The sequence below is a fragment of the Enhydra lutris genome, unplaced genomic scaffold (genome assembly GCF_002288905.1).
Source record: "Enhydra lutris kenyoni isolate GAN:26980312 unplaced genomic scaffold, ASM228890v2 scaffoldscaffold12, whole genome shotgun sequence".
Lineage (NCBI taxonomy): Eukaryota > Metazoa > Chordata > Mammalia > Carnivora > Mustelidae > Enhydra > Enhydra lutris.
The window spans coordinates 52,288,854-52,312,198 of NW_019154096.1; the positions used below are offsets into that span (position 1 = coordinate 52,288,854).

General features: G+C 44.4%; 1 protein-coding gene across 2 annotated transcripts in view; it reads right to left on the reverse strand.

The window, feature by feature from the left end:
- The window catches only part of LOC111145373 (dynamin binding protein), a 71,821-nt gene that overhangs the window by 30,766 nt on the left and 17,710 nt on the right, over window positions 1–23,345 (reverse strand). Inside the window, exon 1 of one of the 2 annotated variants that reach the window (XM_022500239.1) lies at window positions 11,427–12,591. The exons of the other annotated variant lie outside the window; for it this stretch is intronic. Coding sequence (XP_022355947.1) covers window positions 11,427–12,591 — 1,165 coding nt within the window. Of the gene's footprint in view, window positions 1–11,426; window positions 12,592–23,345 lie in introns of those variants that run through there. 2 annotated transcript variants of the gene reach the window in all.

Here is a 23,345-nt window from a genome sequence, read left to right on the forward strand (position 1 = left end):
CACCAAGAATAAATTATCAGCTGAGTAAGCAGATTTTGATTATGATCAGCCAAAAAAAAAAAAAAAAAAAAAAAAAAACAAAAACCAAAACACCTCTATATGAAAAGCTTTATTATCCAAACACACACGCACCTGATGTTATATTTACCAAGTCTCTTGAGGGAAGTTATTATTGCTCTCATTTTACAAATGAGGAAACAGGGGCACAAAGCAATGACATGGCTGGTGTGTGACCGCAGGGCTGAGACAGCTGCATATTCAAACCCAGCATCCACGGCCTGTGCTTCCCATGAGGGGTCAAGGTCTGTTCTGGATTATAGGTCTTCTCCGTACGCACATGGCCATGCCTGGCATTATAGTTCCATTTGCTCATGTCTGTGCCCCTCTGGCTATTTTTCTATCCTACCCTATAAAACTAGACTTTTCAGCTTCTATGAGGTAGTTAATTTTTATTCCTTCCACTTGCTCTCATAGTATTTTATGTATCCTTTATAAATGAGCATCCCCCCCACAATCAATTTCCCTGAATCATAATCCTATTCAAGTTCTAACTACAAAACTGTATGAATATTTAATAGGGAGCTACCAAGCAGAGTGGTAGGCCATTGGGCAAGTAGAAAAAGTTGAAATGCCCTCAAAAGCTTTCCTTAGTCTCATCGGGAAAGTTATGTTATCTCTCCTGAGTTCAGAAATAGCAAATGGGATAGGGTAAAATTGGTGGTACTTAAAGTTACTCCCATTTGATTTAATGAATCTACTTGAACAGGCAAAACATAAATTCATGAAACAAACGAATAATGCAAAACAGAATCAACTTAAGCATTAAGGGCTTTGGTAATATTTATTAGAATGAAACCAATCTCTCAAAGATTCTTTCTCCAAGTGTGATCCGATATTTTGATGGTAAAATCTCATTAAACTCAGGATATCCGACATTATATTACTAGTATCTGTTTTCTAGCTGAAACATGGGAAAAAAAAATAAAACCTCAATACAAGGGAAATATAAGTCAGGTTTTCCCTGGGAACCCAATCATAAGTTCTGTGTTGGTTTAAACAAGCTCTGGGTAGTAGAGAAGGAGAGTAGTCCCTCTCTCCTTCTCTATCTCCTCTGGCTTCCATTTCTGAGCTGTAAGTGGAGCTGCTTCTAAGATCTTGAGAGGAGAGCAGGTATAGTGAATAAAGTACTCAAAAAAGCCCTGGGATCTAGCCCTGCCTCCTCCTGTGTGATCTCAGACATGTTACAGGACCTCTCTGGGTTGTTGTTTCCATACACATATAACACAGGGGTTGGGACTCGTTGGTCACTTCCGAGATCTAAACTCTTCCATGACGTGCTACCTTATTACTTCATTTACTCATCTCAGTTTGGAGTAACCACATCAACTACTAACTAGTCCCCAAAGCAGTGGCACTTGGTATGTAAGGCCTCTTTGGACCCACCCAGGCAGCCACTTCATCTCCTCAAGCCCTGAGGACAGGGTCCTTGCTGCCGTTATTATGGAACTCAGTGAAGCCAACTTCCAGTGTATGCTCCCTTCCTCATCCTTGAACATGACAAGCCCAGTTTGTCTAACTTTCTCCTCACCTCCTGTCCTTTAAGTCCAGCTAGATGAAAGCCTCTCTAGTCCCTGCATCGGTCTTTTCCCTAAACTTCCCTTCTTGAGCAGCAATACAAAATAATACATACCAGGGCACCTGGGTGGCTCAGTGGGTTAAAGCCTCTGCCTTGGGCTCTGGTCATGATCCCAGGGTCCTGGGATCGAGCCCCACATCGGGCTCTCTGGTTGGCAGGGAGCCTGCTTCCCACTCTCTCTCTGCCTGCCTTTCTGCCTACTTGTGATCTCTCTCTCTCTCTCTGTCAAATAAATAAAGTCTTCAAAATAATATGTACCATTTTATCTTTTTTTTTTTTTAAACACTCCCAAGTCATATCTATTCTAGGATTATGATGCTGGTTCAACTTTTGAAAATCAAACAATGTAATTCACCACATCAACAGGCAAAAGAAGAAAAATCATAGGACCAAGTCAATTGACAGGGGAAAGAATACATTGGAAAAAAATCCAACATCCATTTATTGTAATAAATAGGAAAAAGGAAATAGGAAAACTAGGATTAGAGTGCAGTTATCTCAACTTGGAACAGAACATGTATTAAAACCCTACTTACTGTTTAGTGTACCTATTCTGTGCCCCAAAATAGAATATTCCATTTGACAACACACATTCACTGAGTACCTATGACATCCCAACTTACTAGGTTCTGGAAATACTCTCTTTACCACCATCACAAAGCTTAGATGCTACTGGACTTCTGTACCTAATGTATACCTAATCCATAGGATTTAGCACAGCAAGTGGCGCATAATAAATGGCAACAATCATTGTAACTTAGAGTGCCCTGAGCATTACTCTGCTATTGTTGGGATACAAGACATTATCCAAAGATTTTTAGAAATCATGAAAATGATTATTTTAGTTATGATGAAAATTTTAGTTAAAACTTAGGACCTGTGGCACTGTGGGTAAATCAGGTTTCCATCCTCCTCTAAGCGGGGCAGAGGCTGGAGACCAAAAAAATCAAATTTCCTATCTCCAAATCACTGAGGAAAGTTAGAGGAATTCTACCATATTTTTCATCTAAGTATCGCTGTGAGATCAGCACTAAGTAGAAACATCTTCACATTTCAATAGATGCTAAGATGCACATTTTTTTTTCACATTTTAACATCTCTAAAAGCAAGATGTGTTTTCCAATAGTGTGTTAAAGTTTAATTAGATGTTGTCTTTTTAATGGTACCTAAACTTTTTCAGTGTCTTACAATAGATGGTGTTGTAGATGGTTAGAGTCAATGAAACATAATATGTTCCATCAGCCTCCTCTCAGTTCACAATTAGAAGATATGGGTTTCTTGATATGGTGGGATGAGGTCCACTGTGGAACCGTGTATGCAAACATGTCCCTTCCTACCAGTAATCACTGTGCGTGGGCACGATTAGAGCCTGATGGTCATGCCCAGTGTGGGCACTGCCTGGTTTCTCGGGAAGTACCAATTTGGAAAATTCTGGGGCATCTACTCTGTGGGTGAGTCAAGTTCCTAGGTTCTCACTTTGACATCCTATTTAAGGCCAGGCCTGCTGTGATTTTGCAAGTTAGCTGCTTTGATTCACCCGTCCTCCCACTGCGCCCTCTAACATCTTCCGGTCTGCATGAAAGATGGTCCTCAAGAGCTCTTCTTCCTATCCACCCCCAACAGCTTGCCTTTCCTTGAGATCTCTTGCTTTTACAGAGACCTGCCATCATCCCAGGCCAATCTTACTATGTTGCTGATGAAACATTCTACAAAGAAAATTTAGGGGACAGCTCGTAGAGGAAACAGACAACCTAGCTTGAGGACACAGCTCCCGATGCCAGGGCAAGATCTCTGGGTTTGGTGGGAATCTACCAGACTGGATCATTCCAAACTCAGGAGGGCCTTATTTCCTCTCAGGCTTCAGTCATCTCCTAACCTTTGGGTAAATATGGCCCCCCAGATATGTCTTTTGCCTCCACATATTTACCCTTTCCTTCTCCTTTCCCTCCTGTCTACCATCTGTCCTCCAATAAGCAATACCACCCTGATTGTAAAAAGTAAGCACAGGAAAGCTTTGTCCAACTCTGTGACCCCTCAGCTACAGTCACAGGTCTTTGATTCTTTTTGCCAAAGGTCTTGAAAGAGTGATCTTCATGCGCTCCTTCTATAACCTCATCCCCCATAGAAATCCTCTGAAAGTAATTCTGAGTCATCACTGTTACATCAATATTGTCTTTTCAGTCAACCAGTAACCTCCTCGACAAATCCAACGGCATTTCCCTGGGGCTCTTCAAAGCATTGGCCATTCTCTCTTACTTTAAATTCTCTGGTTTTCCATCACCAAAGGCAAGCAAAAATGAACTATTGGGACTTCATCAAGACCAAAGGCTTTGCACAGCAAAGAAAACAGTCAACAAAACCAAAAGACAACCCACAGAATGGGAGAAGATATTTGCATATGACATATCAGATAAAGGGCTAGTATCCAATCTATAAAGAACTTATCAAACTCAACATCCAAAGAACAAAGAATCTAGTCAAGAAATGGGCAGAAGACATGAACAGACATACGTGCAAAGAAGACATTCAAAAGGCCGACACGTGAAAAAGTGCTTAACATCACTTGGTATCAGGGAAATACAAATCAAAACCACAATGAGATACCACCTCACACCAGTCAGAACAGCTAAAATTAACCAGCCAGGAAATGACAGATGCTGGCTAGGATACGGAAAAAGGGGAACCCTCCTACACTGTTGGTGGGAATGCAAGCTGGTGCACCCACTCTGGAAAACAGTATGGAGGTTCCTCAAAAAGTTGTAAATAGAGCTACCCTATGAACCAGAAATTGCATTACTGGGTATTTACCCTAAAGATACAAATGTAGTGATCTGAAGGGGCACATGCACCCCAATGTTTACAGCAGCAATGTCCACAATAGCCAAACTATGGAAAGAGTCCAGATGTCCATCAACAAATGAATGGATAAAGAAGATGTGGTATATCCAGCCATCAGAAAATGAAATCTTGCCATTTGCAACGACATTGATAGAACCAGAGGCTATTATGCTAAGCAAAATAAGTCAATCAGAGAAAGACAATTATCATATGATCTCACTGATAGGAGGAATTTGAGAAACAAGACAAAGAATCATAGGGGGAGAGAGGGAAAAGTGAAACAAGATGAAACCAAAGAGGGAGACAAACCATAAGAGACTCTTTATCACAGGAAACACACTGAGGGTTGCTGGAGGGGAGAAGGGTGGGAGGAATGGGGAGGCTGGGTGATGGATACTGGGGAGGGTGTATGCTATGGTAAGCACTGTGAATTGTTTAAGACTGATGAATCACAGACCTGTACCCCTGAAGCAAATAATACATTATATGCTAATAAAAAATACACATATTGAAGGTAAATTCTCTGGTTTTCTCCTGACCTCCTCACATGATCTCGCCCTATCCCTCCTCTGTCTGCCCCCAAACTGTGGCTTGGTTCTCAGACACCTGCTCTTCTCCCCAGTCACTCTTTGCCTCACAGAAGGCATCTAGGCAGAGTTTCAGTGATTACATCTGAGAGGATGACGCACCCCATGCACGCCTAGCCCACCTTATTCCTCAAGCTCTGGTTCAAACTGCCATCTGGTTTCTGAGACTTCAGTACTCCAGTGCTCCCCACACTATGTTTCTCTGTCACCACAATTATGTAACCTTGCTCATAAAGTTTCCCCAACCGGGAATGCTCCCCCTGCTTCTCTCTGCCTAGGTCAACCTCCATTACTCTCTTCAGCTTTAGCTCAAGTTCAAACACCTTCCTAAAGCCTTCTCCCCTAACTCAGATAAGGACTGAGCTTTCCCCCTTCTGACTGTCCCTAGCATTCACTGTCTAGATGGTACAATTCTGTACTAACAATCATGTACTAACATGATTGTTTTACATTTTACCTCTTCACCTGGTCTGTAAAGTCCTGTGTGTATACTGGGGGTAGGGGGACACCCTTCTCTGGATACCCCCTGATGCTTGGTCCAGCGATAAGTACAAGTACTGGCTACTAAATCCCTGTTGAACTGTAGTCAAATGGGATCTCTGTGCTGGTGAAGCAACGGTGGTGGCTTATGTTTATTTAGCATTCCCACCCGCCAGGCTCTACTGGACTGTTCAAGGTATGTAGATATCTATAAACTCACTTAATCTTCACAATACTGTCATGTAGGCATATCAGCTCGTTTTATTGATAAAGAAACTGCAGCTCGTGAGATTAAATGCTTTACACAAGGTTACACGGGTGGTAGGGCAAGTAGGGGAAAGGTATCTAACAGTTCCCCTTAAGGGACCTATAAAATTGTATTTTAACTATTTGTTTATATGCTGTTTTCTGTTCAAAACTGCAAGTGCCTGAAGGCAGGCACAAGTCTTATCTATCTTCTCCAGTGTCTCAGTGGGGACACAACTGGCACTCTGGACAGGACAATTCTTCATTGGATAGGACAGGTCTACACGCTGAAAACATTTTGTGTCCCTGGTCCTTGCCTTCTAAACGAGTAGTTCCCTGCACCTGCCACTCTGACAGCCAAAAGATACCTCCACCCAGTTCCAAATGCGGGGGTTGGTGTGGGCCAGCCAGCCTCAGAACCGGGACACTCCAGAGCGCACCCCATCCCAAATGGGCAGGGTTGGCAGTCTCCGTGGCAATGATTTACACCAAGTGACCCCCATCCCGGACACACCTCTACCATTCTGGACCACGGGTTTGTACCCAGATCAATGAATGGTTAGTTCATATGATGAGGAGGAACTAAAAAACACCAGCTGAGTCACTTGTACTTACTCTCCCCAGAATCTGAATTAGGGTATCAGGCAGATCAGACAGGAACAGAAGCTGTAATAATGGCCCAAGGCAGTAGTGGGACGAGAGTCTGGTTCTGTGTAATCTAAAGTGAAGCAGGAGTAGAAACTATGAGTAAACGGGAAGTGTGGGTCTGCAAGGAGAGGAGAAGCAGACACTCAAGGAAATGCAAAAACGTCAAGAGAAAGATGGTCCCTGAAGGAGAGAAAGAGAGAGAGAAAGGGAAGAGCTGGCCAGGAGGAGGACACATGCTTCCAGCCAGCTTGCACTGGAGCAGGAGCCCCACCCCTCCTCAGGACTGTCAGGGAAGCGAGGTCTAACCAAAATGTAAGTGGGACTCAACACACTCCTGTGAGCTAAAAATTGGGGAGCGGCTCATGCTTATAGTAACAGAATGACATTAGAGGGAGTGGCACAAAGGGCCCCGAGAACAGCCAAGCAGGTGAGCTAGAGTGGTCCTACCGCCCCTACCTGCATTACTGAGCGTGGAACACCGGCATTACTGAGCGTGAAACCTATGGTCTGTTTTGCTGGTCATGTGTGACTCGGATGGGTATGCCCCTCATGGCACCTGCCACACTCAATGGCTTTCAATCAGCATATGACATCAGCCAGGATGAAAAGCTAATGTCTTGGACTGACTGGCAGACATTTTATTCCAATAGTTTGAATCCAGTCTGAATCCAGCCTACAAAGATATCATGTTCACACACCTACAATGAAAAGAAAGAAACCTTGCCCCACAGAGTACTAAAACCTGAACTATGTGTGTAATATGGGCAAAACTGCCTTCAAGTCTATGCTGCTTTTTCTCATCTTGGGAGAAAAAAACAAAAAAACAAAACAAAAAAAAAACCCACAAGATTTTCCTGGATTCTGTTGTTCCACCACAATTACTGTCCAAACTTTAAAGGAATTGCTTCTCTATCTTCATCACCACTTCCCTCCTAAACTCCTTGTAATGTGCTCTGGGCCTTGGTGGCACCTCTTCCTCACTCTATCGGCCAAATGCAAGGTCTTTCTTTGGTCCGCACCCCTCCCTTATTTCTGCAGAGTGTCACTCTGGCTGCACCCCCCTCCATTTGAAGTCCCTCCTCCAACACCCTTAACACAACACTTTTCTGCTTTTCTAAGTTCACTGACGTGGAAGGAACTCATAGCTGTGCTTTTAACTTCAACCCTGAGAGCACTGGTCTGGGCTTCAGGAGACCCTGGTTCAGTTCCTGGGCTCAGGATGGAATTTGGACAGAGGTTTCAATTTCTCTGAGCTCCGTCTCTTTGGTTACAGAAACAGTGGGTAAGCTTTAAGTGTTTTTCAAACATTTTTTAACTGTGGCTGCCACACTTTACACTGTGACTCAACATATACATAACACATAAGATGTGTGTGTGTATGCATACGCTCACTCACAAAAGTATGACATACATACATACTTTTACATCAGATGTGCTATGACATTTTCTATTCACTTTTATTTTTCAAAAATGCTAGTTGAAACCCACCAAATAGACTGTAAGACCCGGTCGTGGTGGTTACCCATTATTTATAAAACACGGGTCTTGCTGATGTGTAGTGATGTAGGATTCGACTGTGGCTCTCCAACCCTGGACCTCCAAGCCTTGACTCTCACCTGGATTCCAATGTCCTAGTTCTCTCTGGGAGACTCCTTCACTCCGATATCCTAATATCACGTAACTCAGTTAACATGGAATTCGAAGCACCAAGTCCTTTCCCCATCATAACCACTTCTGTTACTAGCAAGTGTTAAAATCTTCCTGCTGACTCTTGGTCTAGCAATGGGAGGGCAGCTTGCATTGTTACAAAGCTCCCTGTTGAGAACTATTAGCAACTCTGGGTAAGGCATTTTCTAAAGTAACTATGTGAAAGGCATTGGAAAGCAACCAAAATCAGGCTGAAACTAGAGGGGATAGGACTCAAAACAAGGGAAGCAAACTAGGTAAGATCCATATTTATGCAATTCTTTTTTTTTTTTAAAGATTTTATTTATTTATTTATCAGAGAGAGAGAGAGAGAGAGGGAGAGAGAGCGAGCACACGCAGACAGAATGGCAGGCAGAGGCAGAGGGAGAAGCAGGCTCCCTTCTGAGCAAGGAGCCCGATGCGGGACTCGATCCCAGGACGCTGGGATCATGACTTGAGCCGAAGGCAGCTGCTTAACCAACTGAGCCACCCAGGCGTCCCTATTTATGCAATTCTTATCCCCTGAAGTCAATCCCTAGTCTTCCAGAATGTGGGGGGAATAAAGCAAAAACGTTAAGTCAACAACTGACAATTTTCTTGGGCTGAAGAGTCAAAGGCTCGTATGTGGGGCTGTGAAGTGTTTAGATATTATGGGAGATGTCTGGAAAAGAGGGAGCCACGCAGACAGCAGCCCAAGATCCGTGCAGAAATTCCCCTCACATCCCTGAACGCTGCCTGCAGGTGCTGAGACTCCAGAAAGCCGGCAGAAAGCAGGAACAGCTGGACGCCAAAGAGCCCAGCAGATACTCATTCACAACTGTCTGGGGCCGAGAAGACACAGCCTGAAATGTGAGTCCCTTCAACTTAGGAGGTTCAATAAAACACTCTGGTTTTCCACAGAAACCTCAAAAGAGCCAAACCTTAGGACTAAGGCCCGCCTCCCAGGACGGGGGGCCGCACCCTAGGACTAAGGGCAAACAGACCTGCCCTAACAACAGGTAAGACAGGCTGTCATAGGAGAATGACTGATAAGGCAGGTGAGGGAAGGGACACATCCTGATAGAAGGACCTGGTTTCTAGCTCAAGAGACAGGCTGGAGCAGCCATTAAACAGGGCTTTGTTTCTCAGATGGAGCAGGTGGGGCGGGGGAGAGTGGAAGAGGCAGAGCGGACGGGGCGCTCCCCTTGGGTAATCATACCTGCAGACACAGGGTCTGAGGGCAGATGTCCCATGGTGGGGGGCGTCCATCTGGATTTCAGGAGAGAGGAGACCTGGAAGTGACAGGTTGGCGGAGCAAATGATAAGGGGGAGGGGAGGTGGGTCACCTAGAGACAAAGAACTCATAATTTATGAGCACCTACTATGTTCCAGACATGTCATTAAGTGCTTTATTTATGTTCTCACACCAACACAGGTAGTATTAGCCTCATTTTATAAATAAGGAATCCAAAGCTCAGAGAGGTTAGGTAATTCACCTGAAGTTACATTATTAATAAATGATGGGGCTGAGATGTGAACTCAGGGCAGAAGACAGACTCCCACACTTGTTTCTTTCTTGAATTACATGTTGTAACTGTAACATTCGGGAAGGGCAGTGGTATGTGTGTATGTAAGACAGCCAGCAAAGTACGGTAGAAAGCAAAAGGGTTTTTGGGCAGACTAAGATTCTGTTACAGGTTAAGGAGGATTCTAGAGGTACAAAAAAGGGGTGTCAACTGAGCGAAATACGAACGCACCATCAAAACTCCAGTCCTCGAATACAGAGAGAGTTCTAAAACTGGAAATGACAGAAGGTGGGACTGAGCTACTGTTAGAGAGATCACAGGGCAAATTTCACCACTCTGGAGAGAAGGGTTTGACTCTCATTAAGTCAGAGAGAGTAAACACACTTATTACACTTAAGAGGCTTAATACAATAAGGAACTAAAGATAGGAAACAAAGTTCATCTAAGAAACAGATGTGGGGAAAGGGAATAGGAACAATACAAAAACCAATATAAGAAATCATAGAACCACGTGTGTGTGGGGGGGTGGGGTGGGGTGGGTGGTGGTTGTTGTTTTGAGCTGAAAGGAATTTAGAGGTCATTCAATCCCTATCATCTCAGAGCAAAACTGCCCCTAGAAAAAGTGGCTAGCTGCTAAATACTTCGGTCTCCCAACTAAAACCGGGTAGGTTTCATTCTTATCTTTACAAATGCAGGAGGGGAGCCTGATTTATCCAAAACAATGTCCTGGAAATTCTAGTTTAGTCCAGACTGTGCTGGAAAACCACAGGATAAACCACCAGCAGTTAGGGGATGTCAGACCAGGGACTTGCCGTGCCCCTGCCAAGATTGAACGTATTCTGAAGATCTCGGTGAGAGACTTTCCACTTAGGAGGAAGGTGTGCGATAGATTTTCTGGATCCTTCACATTTTCTGACTCTAATCCTTTTTCTCTGGTCATAACCTACACTCCCCCAAATTGGCAACCAGAAAGTTGGCCTGGCAGGAGAAGAGCACATACATAATAAAAATAAAAGTTTAACAGAGAGTCCAGAAATTATAAAAAAAAACCAACAAAATAAAACAAAATATAGTTCATTTCAGAGACCTGGAGAAGATAAGCTGGCAAGAAAGAAAGAACCTGTACATTACAAAAGACTCAATTAATACTCACATTACAGATAACTCAGTTTAGAGCTAAAGGATATGGAGTAATTTGAATATACAAAGCATTGTGTGCTTGAACAAAGCACTATGCAGAATATCATCTTCTGATTTACAGAAGAGTTGTAGGGCTCATCATTCACGCAAGATTCCTGTCAAGACATGAACACTCTATAAAACAAGTTAAATCTTCTTTTCCCTAATGTCTAAACTATAGGAATTGAGAGAAGGAACATGCCAGGAAAATAAATTATCTCTTGGTGCCTCGATAATGAACTTGCCATCCCCAGAAGACAAAAAAAAAAAAAAAAAAAAAAAAAAAAAAAAAAAAAAATTAAAGTAAGAATGGAAAGATATTTAGGATTAGAGATGCCTGACAAAACCCAGAATGGAAAGGAAAGTTCCCATGAGAATAGGGTCTCATTCTGGAGGCCACGGTGCATATGTAAAGCACTGTATATGGTCTTGCTCCGTGAAGTGCCTCCCAAAAGGCTTAAATCTCTTAGAGATTTGAATGTTCTCATTCAAGACACACTTAAATAAGAATTTCAAGGGTCAGTTTCCTTAAGTGCATGAGTGTTCCTAGTACCTGGTATAACCACCCCTTTTATCTATTTTCATGTTGTATCCTTCTCAAAAGGATGGCTGAGTTCATACCTTGGGTTTTCTTCCTGTTTTGCACAAATTCTGAGCGCCTCAGGCTGCTGGGGGCTGTGCGGCGGTAGCAACTATTCCTTTTCCAAGTCTCCAGGCCATTTCTTTTCTTCTCTTCCTCAAAATGCCAAGTATTCTTCCCTAACCAAGGGCCCTGAACAACGCCACCGTGGTGTTCTCCCGGGTCCCCTCTCATCCGCCGATCCTGCAGACTATCCGGGAATGTGCCTCTGCTCCCAAGCGCTGTCTTTCCTGCTTTGTCAATGCCATTATCCTCCCAATTCTTCATCGGATGCACAGAATCTGTCCCTCTGTAATTCTGAAATTTATACTCACAGTTTGCAAATAAAGTATCATAGCCTTTATTTTCCATATCAAAGTCACTGGGAGCCAGCGCGTGACTCTCTGCTTTGGGACAGATTTTACCATTTTGATAAACCTTTCTGTCCCTTTCATAGTACTTGACAAATTCTTTACCTTCATTCACTCCATCCAAATCTGGGAAGTCCACAGACCGACCATTAATATAATTCCCAGGAGCCTGACATAAATTGTTGTGGTTTCTATAATAAAAATTAGCTTCTTCATAATCCTCAGGATTATAATTAAAATTACTGTGGTCCATGTGCCACTTTTCAGGTTGACCACAATTCCCCCCAGAATCATCCAAACCACTGGGGCGAGTGCACCATTCATTTTCTTTGGAGTCCTCAGGATCACCATTCAGATTCTGACCATCTGTGTGGCCATTCACGTCCCCATACCCTCCAGCTTTCCAGCTTTCTGGGCTGCCTGTAAACCAGTTACACTTAGTCCCTGGGCTCAGATTCCCATAATCCATGTTTTCTGAGTTCTTGTAACCATCACAACTCTGAGCCGTACTTCTGTAGTTCATACAGTCCTTTCTACTTTCTTCCGCTTCCTCACAGTCCTCGTAGCTTGGTTCACTCTGCTCAAAAGCCCAGTATCCACAATGCCTTTTTCTGTAGGGCCGATTCTGCCCCAAGGTCCAGTGTCTGGAATCCAAGCTGCCTTCTCTGTAAAGTCGATCCAGCCCTGTAAGGTCCCTCTTCTGTAGACTCCTGTGGTCTTCATACTCACAGCTGGAGCCCCAGTGCCCTTTCTTCTCCGCTTCTCTTTCTTCTCTAACTTCATGGGTCTCACACATGCTTGGTGTGAGTAAAGACGGGCGTTTTACTTCCTTCTTCCATGGGCCTGGGAGGGGCTGAAATGTGGACAGGTGCAGGTTAGCCTAAGGCTGTATCCGTCCTTCTGAAAATGTCTCCCAAGGTGTCTGAGACACTCTTCTTGCTCCTCCAGCTTGGAGCACAGAGAGATGTGGAGCTATTTTAACCTCAGGATCCAATCAGGAAGCTGCTATATCTTTCCCCACAGAGGCCAGAAGATAATTAGTAACCAGTGTTCATGTGATTGGAGTTGGCAGCTTTGTTCGGTGTTTCCCTCAAGCTGGTCAAACTGGCTTGGCTGCTTTCTATGCTGAAGGTAGAAGCATTCTGCTGTTCGAAAGGTCTTGCAGAAAAACGCCGAGTGAGGGAGAACAGCCCCCTTTAAAAGCCCAAGGTAAGGTCCCATAGCTCTTCTGCCTCTTTAGGTATTTCAGTCATCAACCAGTGGTATAAGTCATATTTTCATGCACAGCTCAGCACAACACGTGGACGTTCCCCATCCTCCAAGTTGGACTTTCTACTCCCTGGACATTTGAAACTCTGTGGATCTCCCTTAGTGAGAGGCAGAACTCTTCCTCCTTTGAGAGTTTGCTTTTTATGGGAGTCAAGTTACCAGCTGACATACACTCAAATCACAAGTGGTTTCCACTCCGGCCTGTAGAGCACGGGGACATCCCCTGGAGCAAGAAAGAGAACTTCCTTTTTACTCCGATTGGGTATATGGGTCATTTTCAAACTGTCCCCTAGAAGAACATAGTTACGTAGGCTTTCACACTTTCCTTGATACTTGCCATGGCAGAGAAGCATGAAGACCATTTCCTAAAAATCTCTTTCCTATCCAATCATCCAGCATATTCAGGAACTGGGGAAGAAGGTTAGAAAGCAGAAAGGTACAGATAAAAATACCTATTTGAGTCAAGAAACATTAGCGAGGCGCCCATTATAGGTGAGGTATTGTAGGAGAGAGAAAACAGGGGCAAGTTAGCCCCTGCCTCTTGCAATGCAGAAGCAACACTCAAAGGAAAATCCAAAGTGACCAGCTCTATAACAAACACAGATGGCTTTGGCGATAGAGCAGAGTCCTGCTGGGGCAACTGGAGATTTTGCAGAAGGGGTGGCTTTTGAGCAATGCCTTCAAGCATGAGCAGAATTTCCACAGAATTAGGAAATGGGGAACAGTTTGAAGGACAGAGTACGTACAAAAAGTAACAGAAGATAACGCCGGAGGGGTAGACTGGGGCAGATACCAAAGGACCTGAATGCTGTTTACCTCATTCAAGGGGGATTACCAGGCTCAGAGCCAGGCTTTGGTAAGATGACTCTTCTGGCTAGTGGGTCATCTACTGGATGCCCAGGAATGATTCCTTGAACCTTCCTCTAATCCCTATTTGTGAAACAATACACAACATAACTGTGAGGAGACCAGGGTTATGCGCTTTGTCAATAATGAGATGTTTACTCTTGGACAAACCACTTACTCTCTCGAGGACTGAATCTACCCATCTGTAAAATGAGACAGCTGGTCCCCAGGACTCCCAATTCTTCCAGTTATAAAAAAAAAAATCCATGGAGCTCTTTTCCTCACGACTTCTTTTTCCTTTCCTCAAATACCTAATGTGCCAGTGGGCACCTCTGGTTAGGTGACAGACGCGCCGCCCCAGTGACAGTCTCTGCTTCCTGTGGTTCTTGCCATCTTCCAGAGCAAATCTCTCTCTCATCTCACCCATGTTACTTTATCATAGTTGTTTATCTCCATCTCTTACACTGAATGCTCCGTGCAGGCGGGAACCATGTCTAATTTATAGGTAGGCGCTAGAGGCCAGGAGAGGGCAAGCTTGCTTAGGGGTTAAGAACACACTTTTGTGAGCCCTGGGTGCGAGTCTGACCCTTGCCACTCACCAGCTGGATAATCTTGGGGAAGTTACTAAGCTCTCCGAGCCTGTGTTGTCATGTTTTCATCTTAAGCACAGAAGACATGACATTTCTGTGGAACATGATTAATTCTAAAAAGTATCATTATTGAGGAGCTCCTACTAACTGGAATTTGAGACACTTTTGTTCTGCCTCCTGTGTATCTCACGCAGGAACAGTTTACGAGTGTATCCCAAAACCTAGAAGTACGGAAGGCGGTGGAAGATCCTGGAACTTGCTCTGGCTTTGGGGATGTGGCATTGAGCTGAAACTCCCTTCGAATTCCTCTTCAGACACTCTGAAATCATCACAGTATCTGGCAATCCCCCGGGACTTCGGGTACTCATCTTCAATGATCATTTCTTTAAATGCCACCCTTCTTTCTTTCTTTCTTTCTTTTTTTTTAAAGTAAATTCTACCCCCAACGTGGGGCTCAAGCTCACGACCCCAGGGCTCTCCCGACTGAGGCAGCCAGGCGCCCCTGCAGGATCCCCTGAGGACGGGCCTCGGTGCTCATCCTCATGCTTCACTTGGAGGGTAACTGCGGCCGCCACCCCCGTTCAGCGCAGTGACGGGGGGGGGGTGGGGGCTCAGGGGTCTGGCTCCCCTCATTCATCACATCGATTTGCTCCAGGAGCCCCTCCTGCCGCGCCGCCGCCCAGTCTGCAGTCCCTGCACCCGCGCCCACTTGCTCTGCGGTCCTCTCCCGAGCTCACTGCAGAGACAGTTGCCTCTTTCACCCCGTCTGCTTTCCGGCTTTCAGAAAATGACTCCATCTCTGGCCTTGCCAGAATACTCTTCCTCGCTGGGATTTCTGTTTCCAGTCATGGTCAGCGGCCTGAAGCAGGGGGGAGGGAAGCGAGCGGAGCTGGCCCACCATTCTCCTGTGCTTCTCTCCCCTCAGCACCCTGCAGGCCCTGCAGCCACACATCACTGGGGCTGTTTCCTCTCCTGACTGCACATGGGCTCGGAGCTCTCTGGCACACCTGCCCAGTGACACGGCCGTGTGTCCTTGGGCCCTAGTCTGCTGTGGCCACCTTGCTTTCTGCCTTTTTCCTCTAGAAATCATTACCGTTTCTTCATCCTTTCCCTATCATCTACCATCCTAGTGCGTTTGTACCCATACACTCTGCCTACCCCCCTGTTCAAATGGAGAAACTGTCTCTGCTCCGACAACAGGCCAGTCTCTCTGCTGGTTCACTGGATCCCACTCCCGCCCAGCCCCTCAAGAGACGCTGTTCCAGCAGTTCGTCACCCCCCCCACTTCTGCTTCTTCAGTGCACCCACTCTAATGGATCAATCCCGCTCACTGGACTACCCGCTTCTCCTTGGCTAGCCCATCTTCCTGTCCTGCCCCTCGCAAACACCAGCGTGTCCTGGGGCTTCTCCTAGATCTGCAATCACCTGGCATACAGCAGGACTGCGGGGAGCATGGATTTGACTGGAAATGTGGTTTCTGCCCTTATCCGGTGCAGCTGCCTCTTGGCCTAAGGAAGAGCTGTCAAGGAGACAGCTCTGGCTAAAGCTACTCAGAGGGCGTCCGTGGTGCTAGAGCCTCTGGTGGTGTGGACAGAGGGCCTGCAAATGAAGAAGAGGAAAGACCCCTAAGACCTAAAGGTAAGTTCCCTGACAGAGGCAGGAAGGAAGCAATAATGAAAAGAGACAACTGGGAGAAGGAAAGGCAGGAGCAGGAGTCTGGCAGCACTGTAAAAGGCGAAAAAGGCTGGAATATAGGAAAATAAGAGGTGTCTGGGGGAAATCTGATATGCTCTGAAAGGTGTATATGCTCTTAATGTGACAGGCTGTGAGAAGCATTTAAGATGCCTCAGGTTTTAAGCCTGGTGGTGAACTGAAAGGGTTAGGAGTTAGGTGAGGGTTCAAATAGAGAAACTGGAACCTTGAGCAGCTTGGGGATGTGGCTAGCATGAACGGGTAAGTGTTTTGGAAACTCGTGCAACTTCATGATAAGCTAGCCGTCAGAAGTGGATCTGCGAGGAAGGGTTAAATATTTTTTCAAAGCATATCAATCCACATATGCTCTTGTAGTTTTCAACAAATGAGAGTACTAAAAAATGTTACGCTCAGTATATATTATTTTGGAAGTTGGCAAGGGCCACTCGGGATCCCTCCTCCATGAGCACGTGTACTTCTGAGTTTTTCAAGTGCTGCGTCCTACCACCTGCTCTCAGAGACGGAGCAGTCTCTCCTGAAGTTGAAATGCATGGACACCACAGTGGGGCGCAAGGACAGCCAGGGACAGAGACACACAGCCTGTTCGAGGAGATGGGCCTGAATTTGAACCACAGCGCAACCACTGACCAACTGTGACACTGGGCCAATCTCTGCTTGCCCATCTGTCAAATGTGGGCAATGTAGAGGATGAGAAAAAGTGCTCAATGACCCAGCATATTGTCTGACAAGTAGTAAGTGCTCAGTTAATTCTAATTACGATTAATGCCTTACTCTTCCAGTTTCCTTCTGCTCCTGGGGAAGTTCAGTGCCTGGGCCGCCTCTCTTTTTCTCTATCTACACTTTATTTTAAAAAATTTTTTAGGGGCGCCTGGGTGGCTCAGATGGTTGGGCATCTGCCTTCGGCTCGGGTCGTAATCCCAGGTTCCTGGGATCGAGCCCCGCATCGGGCTCCCTGCTCACTGGAGAGTCTGCTTTCTCCTCTGCCTCTCTCCCCTTCTCGTGCTTTCTTTCTCTCTCAAATGAATAAATCTTTAAAAAAAATTTTTTTAAAGTAATCTCGTTAAATGTCTCTTTAAATAATGTCTCTGTGCTGCCAAAATGTCTTTGTCACTAATGCACGTCTCCAGCCCTCACCTCTCCCCTGACTTCAGGGCTGTTACCAAACTGCCTAGGCAACGCTTGCACTCAGATGTCTTACAGGCACGACAATGTGACCAAAACTGAGCTCCTGACTTCTGCCCTGTCCTACCTCCCCCAGCAGCCAGTGTCTCCTGCTGTCTTCACCAAGAACTGAGAAATTACTGGCAACTCCAGTCTTTCCAGTTGTCCAACCTCAGGGTCATCCTTGACTCTTTTCTCACACCTCACACCCGACCCACCAGCAAGTCCTACAGGCTCAGACTCAAAATGTCCCCAGAACCACGGACTCTGCATCATCCCTGGTCTACTGTCCTGGTACAGGCTGCCCAGAGGGACTCTAACATTGGTACATCAGACCTCACCACTCCCCTGCTCTAAACCTTCCCATGGCTTCTCATCTTACTCTCAATAATGAACCATAAAACCCACACCTTGGCTCTAGTTGAACTGCCCTCCTTGCTGTCCCTCAAACACGAGACGCACTCTTGTCCTTGCTGTCCCATCTGCCGGTGGCGATTACCTCCCCCTCAAAATGGCTTGGTTGGCTTCCTACAATCATTTGGATCTTCACTCAAATGTCACTTTTCGGTGAGGTCTTCCCTGATTTCTTAGCTACCTCTGCCTTCTAATTCATATGCATGTTTCTGCTTGCTTACTGTTTATCTCTCCCCACGAGGGCAGAGATCACGGCTTGGAATACAGCAGGAACTCAATACTGGCTGAGTAAGTGACTGCCCCAGAGACTTTCTGGGTCTTGCGAACATCTGGGAAAGTGAAGGGTCAGAAGTGGCACAGTCAGGCGGCCGCGGGGTGGCAGGACCGCTCACTGCGGAAGGTCCCATGCTGGCGGGGGTGAGGGGGTTGGGGGGTGGGCAGGCCCTTTCCCTGGGTCCAGCAAAGCCTCAGTGAAATCTGAAACCGATACTTAAAATCCCTGGATGTAGTCCAGTTTCTCCACCCCTCTGCCTGGAACTGGGGTGAAGAAATGTTCACAAAGCCATACTGCAAAGTTAAGAACAGGGATTCACAGGTTACTTATAACTAAGTTAACCATATCAAGCTACATTTCCTGATGTACGTTAAAAGACCTATTGTAAAAGGAAAAGTAGTTTCAGTCCTAAATTCACATAGATTATTAATGCCTTCTGACTCTGTTTACTGTTTTATACCAAGATAAAATCCATTACAAGTAAGGGAGCTAATTTTTACTGAGCCAACACCCTGAACCAGATGTCACAAGTCAAGGAGACTTGCTTTTTTCCTACGTACTGACAAACCAGAAACAAAGGTTATTAATCCTTTCACATAAACTTTTATATCTTGAAAGAACATAAATGTTTTGGCTATTTAACTCCCTTATCTTTTACTAGTTTGAGAAGGAATTTTTTTTTAATATTTTATTTATGTATTTGACAGAGAGAGATCACAAGTAGGCAGAGAGGGAGGCAGAGAGGTGGGGGAGAAGCAGGCTCCCCACTGAGCAGAGAGACCGATGCGGGCTGGATCCCAGGACCCTGAGATCATGACCTGAGCTGAAGGCAGAGGCTTAACCCACTGAGCCACCCAGGCACCTGAGAATGAACTTTTAATACCTGAGACATTCCAAGGAATCTTCAGGATAACAAATTGCTTCCGTTTGTAGAAAAACTAGACTTTCAATTTTTAAGAAATCTGTCTAGAATATTATATATCACTTCAGTATAAAGATCTTATTGTTCCATATCAGCAATTTTCCTACTTGTTAACTGAATGGCTCTCTTTAGTGGGCCTTAGATCTCATTCAATATCTTGCTGAAAATGTTCCGTTCCTTAAAAAACATGTTCTGATTTGATTTGCAACAGTCTTTTAAAATTATCCTGAGAGTCTCTGGTCAATATCCCTTTTCACAGTACCTTAAAGGGAAGAGAAGCTTAGGAGCAAGGTTCCTGATGTGGAGGAGACTGGCTCTACACTTTACCATCCACTGCACTGATTCAGAATGTGGGGTCCTTGCCCATAAGAGAGTAAATACGGCCATGAGTCAGAGGCAACAAGACAAATAGTGACCTCAGTAAATACAGAGGCCAGTATCACTAGATCACTAGAGTCTGAGAGCTACAGGAACATGAATGATACTGTGACTACGTCCTTTTTATTAATCAATGGATAGTCAGTGCCGGCCTCCTAGTATGTGCTCTAGAAATATTTGCTGAGTAAAGAAATGAATGTACTTGTCCTTTTGAGGCAAGGGAACCACTCCTAGAGATAGAACAGAACTGTCACATGCTGAAATAAGATTCTCTCAGGGCTACAGGATATAGTCCTAATTAGGACCTCTAAAAGTGATGTGTACTGGTCTAGTTATACCATGGGGTATTACCATCAAAGAGAATGAAATCTTACCATTTGCAACGATGTGGAGGAGGCTAGAGGGTATTATGCTAAGTGAAATAAGTCAGAGAAAAGCCAGTACCATATGATTTCACTCATATGTGGCATTTAAGAAACAAAACAATGAACTACAGGGGAAGGAAAAAAAAAAAAAACCAGAGAGGGAAGCAAACCCTAAGAGACTCTTAACTACAGAACACAAAGTGTTGATAGAAGGAGGTGGGGTGAGATGGGCTGAAAGGGTGGTGGGGATTAAGGAGGGCACTTGTGATGAGCACTAGGTGTTGTATGTAAGTGATAAATCACTAAATTCTACACCTGAAACCAATTTTACCATGTATGTTAACTAACTTGAATTTAAATAAAAGCTAGAAATAGATCATAAAATAAAAATTAATAACTAACTAAAAAAAAATAGAAGTATGTACTAGGAAATCTGAAAGTCTGTGGGTTAACTCTACATGCTTCCACTGCTCTGGAAGTCAACACATTCATCGGAGTTGAAGGTACTGTGTTTTAGATATAGACCTTAACTTATTAACCAGCAACTCGTTTTGACTAGAAGCTCTTTGAGGGCAGAGAGCACATCTGTGTTTATTACCCCGCCCTTAGCATAGTGCCTGGCGCACAGCAAAAACTCAACCAACATTTGCTGGGTGAATGAGAGACTGAATTGAATGCCATCATAAAGCCTGCAAAATGGCATCTCATTCCCCAAAACACTATAACCAGAGACGCCTCCTGCTCTTCTACTCTGACTCAATGTGCTAATTCCAAATTTGAAACTCCAAATTCTCAGAGCCAAATAATGGCTTATCTGAAACTATCAGGGATTTGTGGGGCTCCTGGGAGGCTCAGTCGGTTAGGGGGCTGCCTTCAGTTCAGGTCATGATCCCAGAGTCCTGTGATCAATCAATGGCTCGAGCCCCCATCAGGCTCCCTGCTAGGGGGGAGTCTGCTTCTCCCCCTGCCTTTGCCCCTCCTCCTCCCGGTGAGCGTGCTCTCTTTTTCTCTCTCTCAGATAAATAAATCTTTAAAAAAATGATACAACTATTGGGGCTTTTTAGTTCTAAAAACTGAAGTTTGGGTTATTTAGGTCAATCCTCTCACAGAAAAAAAGTTTAAAAAGTTGGAGAAAATATAAAAAAATCTTAAAGCTATCAATACACTGACAAGATGGTAGTGCGCTAGACAAAACCAAAGGAAAACTGGAATCCAGAAAGGGAAAAAACCACAGAAATGGCACTGCCCTGGGGCATCTGCCCGTCCCAGAAAAACGGAACATTTGTTTCAATGACCCTCTCAGGAGAAGGGGTCAAAAACTCAAACCCCAGGGCCTATCTGAGGGGAGAAGTCTAAAAAGAGACCTTTTGCTAGAATAAGCTGGTAATATTCCAAAGGACTCTTGAGAATGCGTCAGAATGAGAACAGCCCTCCTGCAAAATTATAGTTGGGGTTCCAAAATCCTGGTCGTCCCTGGAATTTTAAGCCTTGAAATTAGTTTCAGGTAACTGAGCTGGAACTGAGCAGTGCTTCCCTGTGGGAATACCTTCTCAGTGTTTCTTGGGAAATGTGTATGTCTTCCTGAATCCAAAGAAAAATCAGTCAAGAAATGTGGAACATGAGAGAAAATACCATAATCCTCCTGTGAGAATAAAGCCTAGTAATAAAGGTAGACACGTTACTGGTTCAGAGGAATCCACCGCATCAAGTTGAAAGCAAGAGCAGAAAATGCTGACACACAGAGTAAAAGATTAAGGTTGACCAGGAGGACAGAACCAGGAGAGAATCGATCAGGATCTAATCAGTTAGTTTTGCTTGTAACTGTCGCTATGCTATGAGTGTGTTTATAAGTGTTTGTGTTCGTGGCCCTGCGTGCTGCTGACAGTGAGTCATGCCTGCAAATCAAATAAATATTAATAACCTTATTTGTACAGCACATTTTATACAAATCTTACGAAGTGACTGTCCAAGAAATATCAAGTTTTAGAAGCAAAAAAAGTCCTTAAATTGGCAATCCTGACAAATGATTCTGTGTAGTGTTAAAACTTGCTCCGAGGGGTGAATAACATTCCATTATTTGAATACTTGAAACCAAAAATGTTTGCCCAGTGTTCTCCAGGGCTTAATATTTGCTACAGGTTATAGTTCTTTAAAATATTTTAACAAAAGATTATAGAGAAGATGTGAATATTAATAGTGAATCATTATGTTCTACACTGATCTATATCAATTATACCGCAAAAAAATTTTTAAGGTATGAATATTGTCAAAATTTATTGTCTAAATTTTGAATTAGCAAAAACAATATTTAATAGGGAAGCAAAAATCAGAGCAAGTACACAAAATATTTTCATTGTTTAAAAAAATGAGCCTACCCGAAATAACATATACCCTAATGGCCCCATATAAAGATGCTTTTAGATACATTCTTAACTCAGTCAAAATCAATCCAAGATGGAAACTCTCTCCTATGCCTAGATCAATACTCTCTGGGCGACTAAAGCTTTGTGTATTTAAAACCTTGTTTACAGGGTGCCTGGGTGGCTCAGTGGGTTAAGCCTCTGCCTTTGGCTCAGGTCATGATCTCAGGGTCCTGGGGTCAAGTCCTGCATTGGGCTCTCTGCTCAGCAGGGAGCCTGCTTCCCCCCCCCACCCCCCCCGCTTCTCTGCCTGCCTCTCTGCCTACGTGTGATCTCTGTCAAATAAATGAATAAAATCTTTAAAACAAAACAAAAAAACCTTGTTTTCAGAATAACTTTTCAATACTAATTGTGGGATTATTTTATAGTTTTGAAATTATTTTTTGTCTTTTATGTGAATATGCCCTTTTAATGTTTTCAAATGTTTACTGTCATATTTATTTCCTGATTTTGATAAATAATCTATAGTTATGTAAGACATTAAGGTAAGGGGGAAGCTGAGTGAAGGGTATAGGAGATTTTTAATTTTTGGCAACTTTTCTATAGATCTTATTTTACATTAAAAAGCAAAAAATGTTTTAAAGATTTATTTGAGAGAGAGAGAGCATGAGCAGGAGGGGCAGAGGGAGAGGGACAGAGTATCTCAAGCTGACTCCAGACTGAGCAAGGAACCTCACATAGGGCTTGAACTCACGACCCTAAGATGAAGAGTCACCCTAGCAACTGAGCCAGTCAGTCACCCCTAAAAAGTATCGTTATTGAGAAATTCCCACTACCTGGAATTTGAGACATTTTTGTTCTGCCTCCCGTATATCTCACGCAGGAACAGTTTACTAGTGTATCCCAAAACCTAGAAGTACAGAAGGCGGTGGAAGATCCTGGAACTTGCTCTGGCTTTGGGGATGTGGCATTGAGCTGAAACTCCCTTCGAATTCCTCTTCAGACACTCTGAAATCATCACAGTATCTGGCAATCCCCCGGGACTTCGGGTACTCATCTTCAATGATCATTTCTTTAAATGCCACCCTTCTTTCTTTCTTTCTTTTTTTTTTTTTTAAAGTAAATTCTACCCCCAACGTGGGGCTCAAGCTCACGACCCCAGGGCTCTCCCGACTGAGGCAGCCAGGCGCCCCTGCAGGATCCCCTGAGGACGGGCCTCGGTGCTCATCCTCATGCTTCACTTGGAGGGTAACTGCGG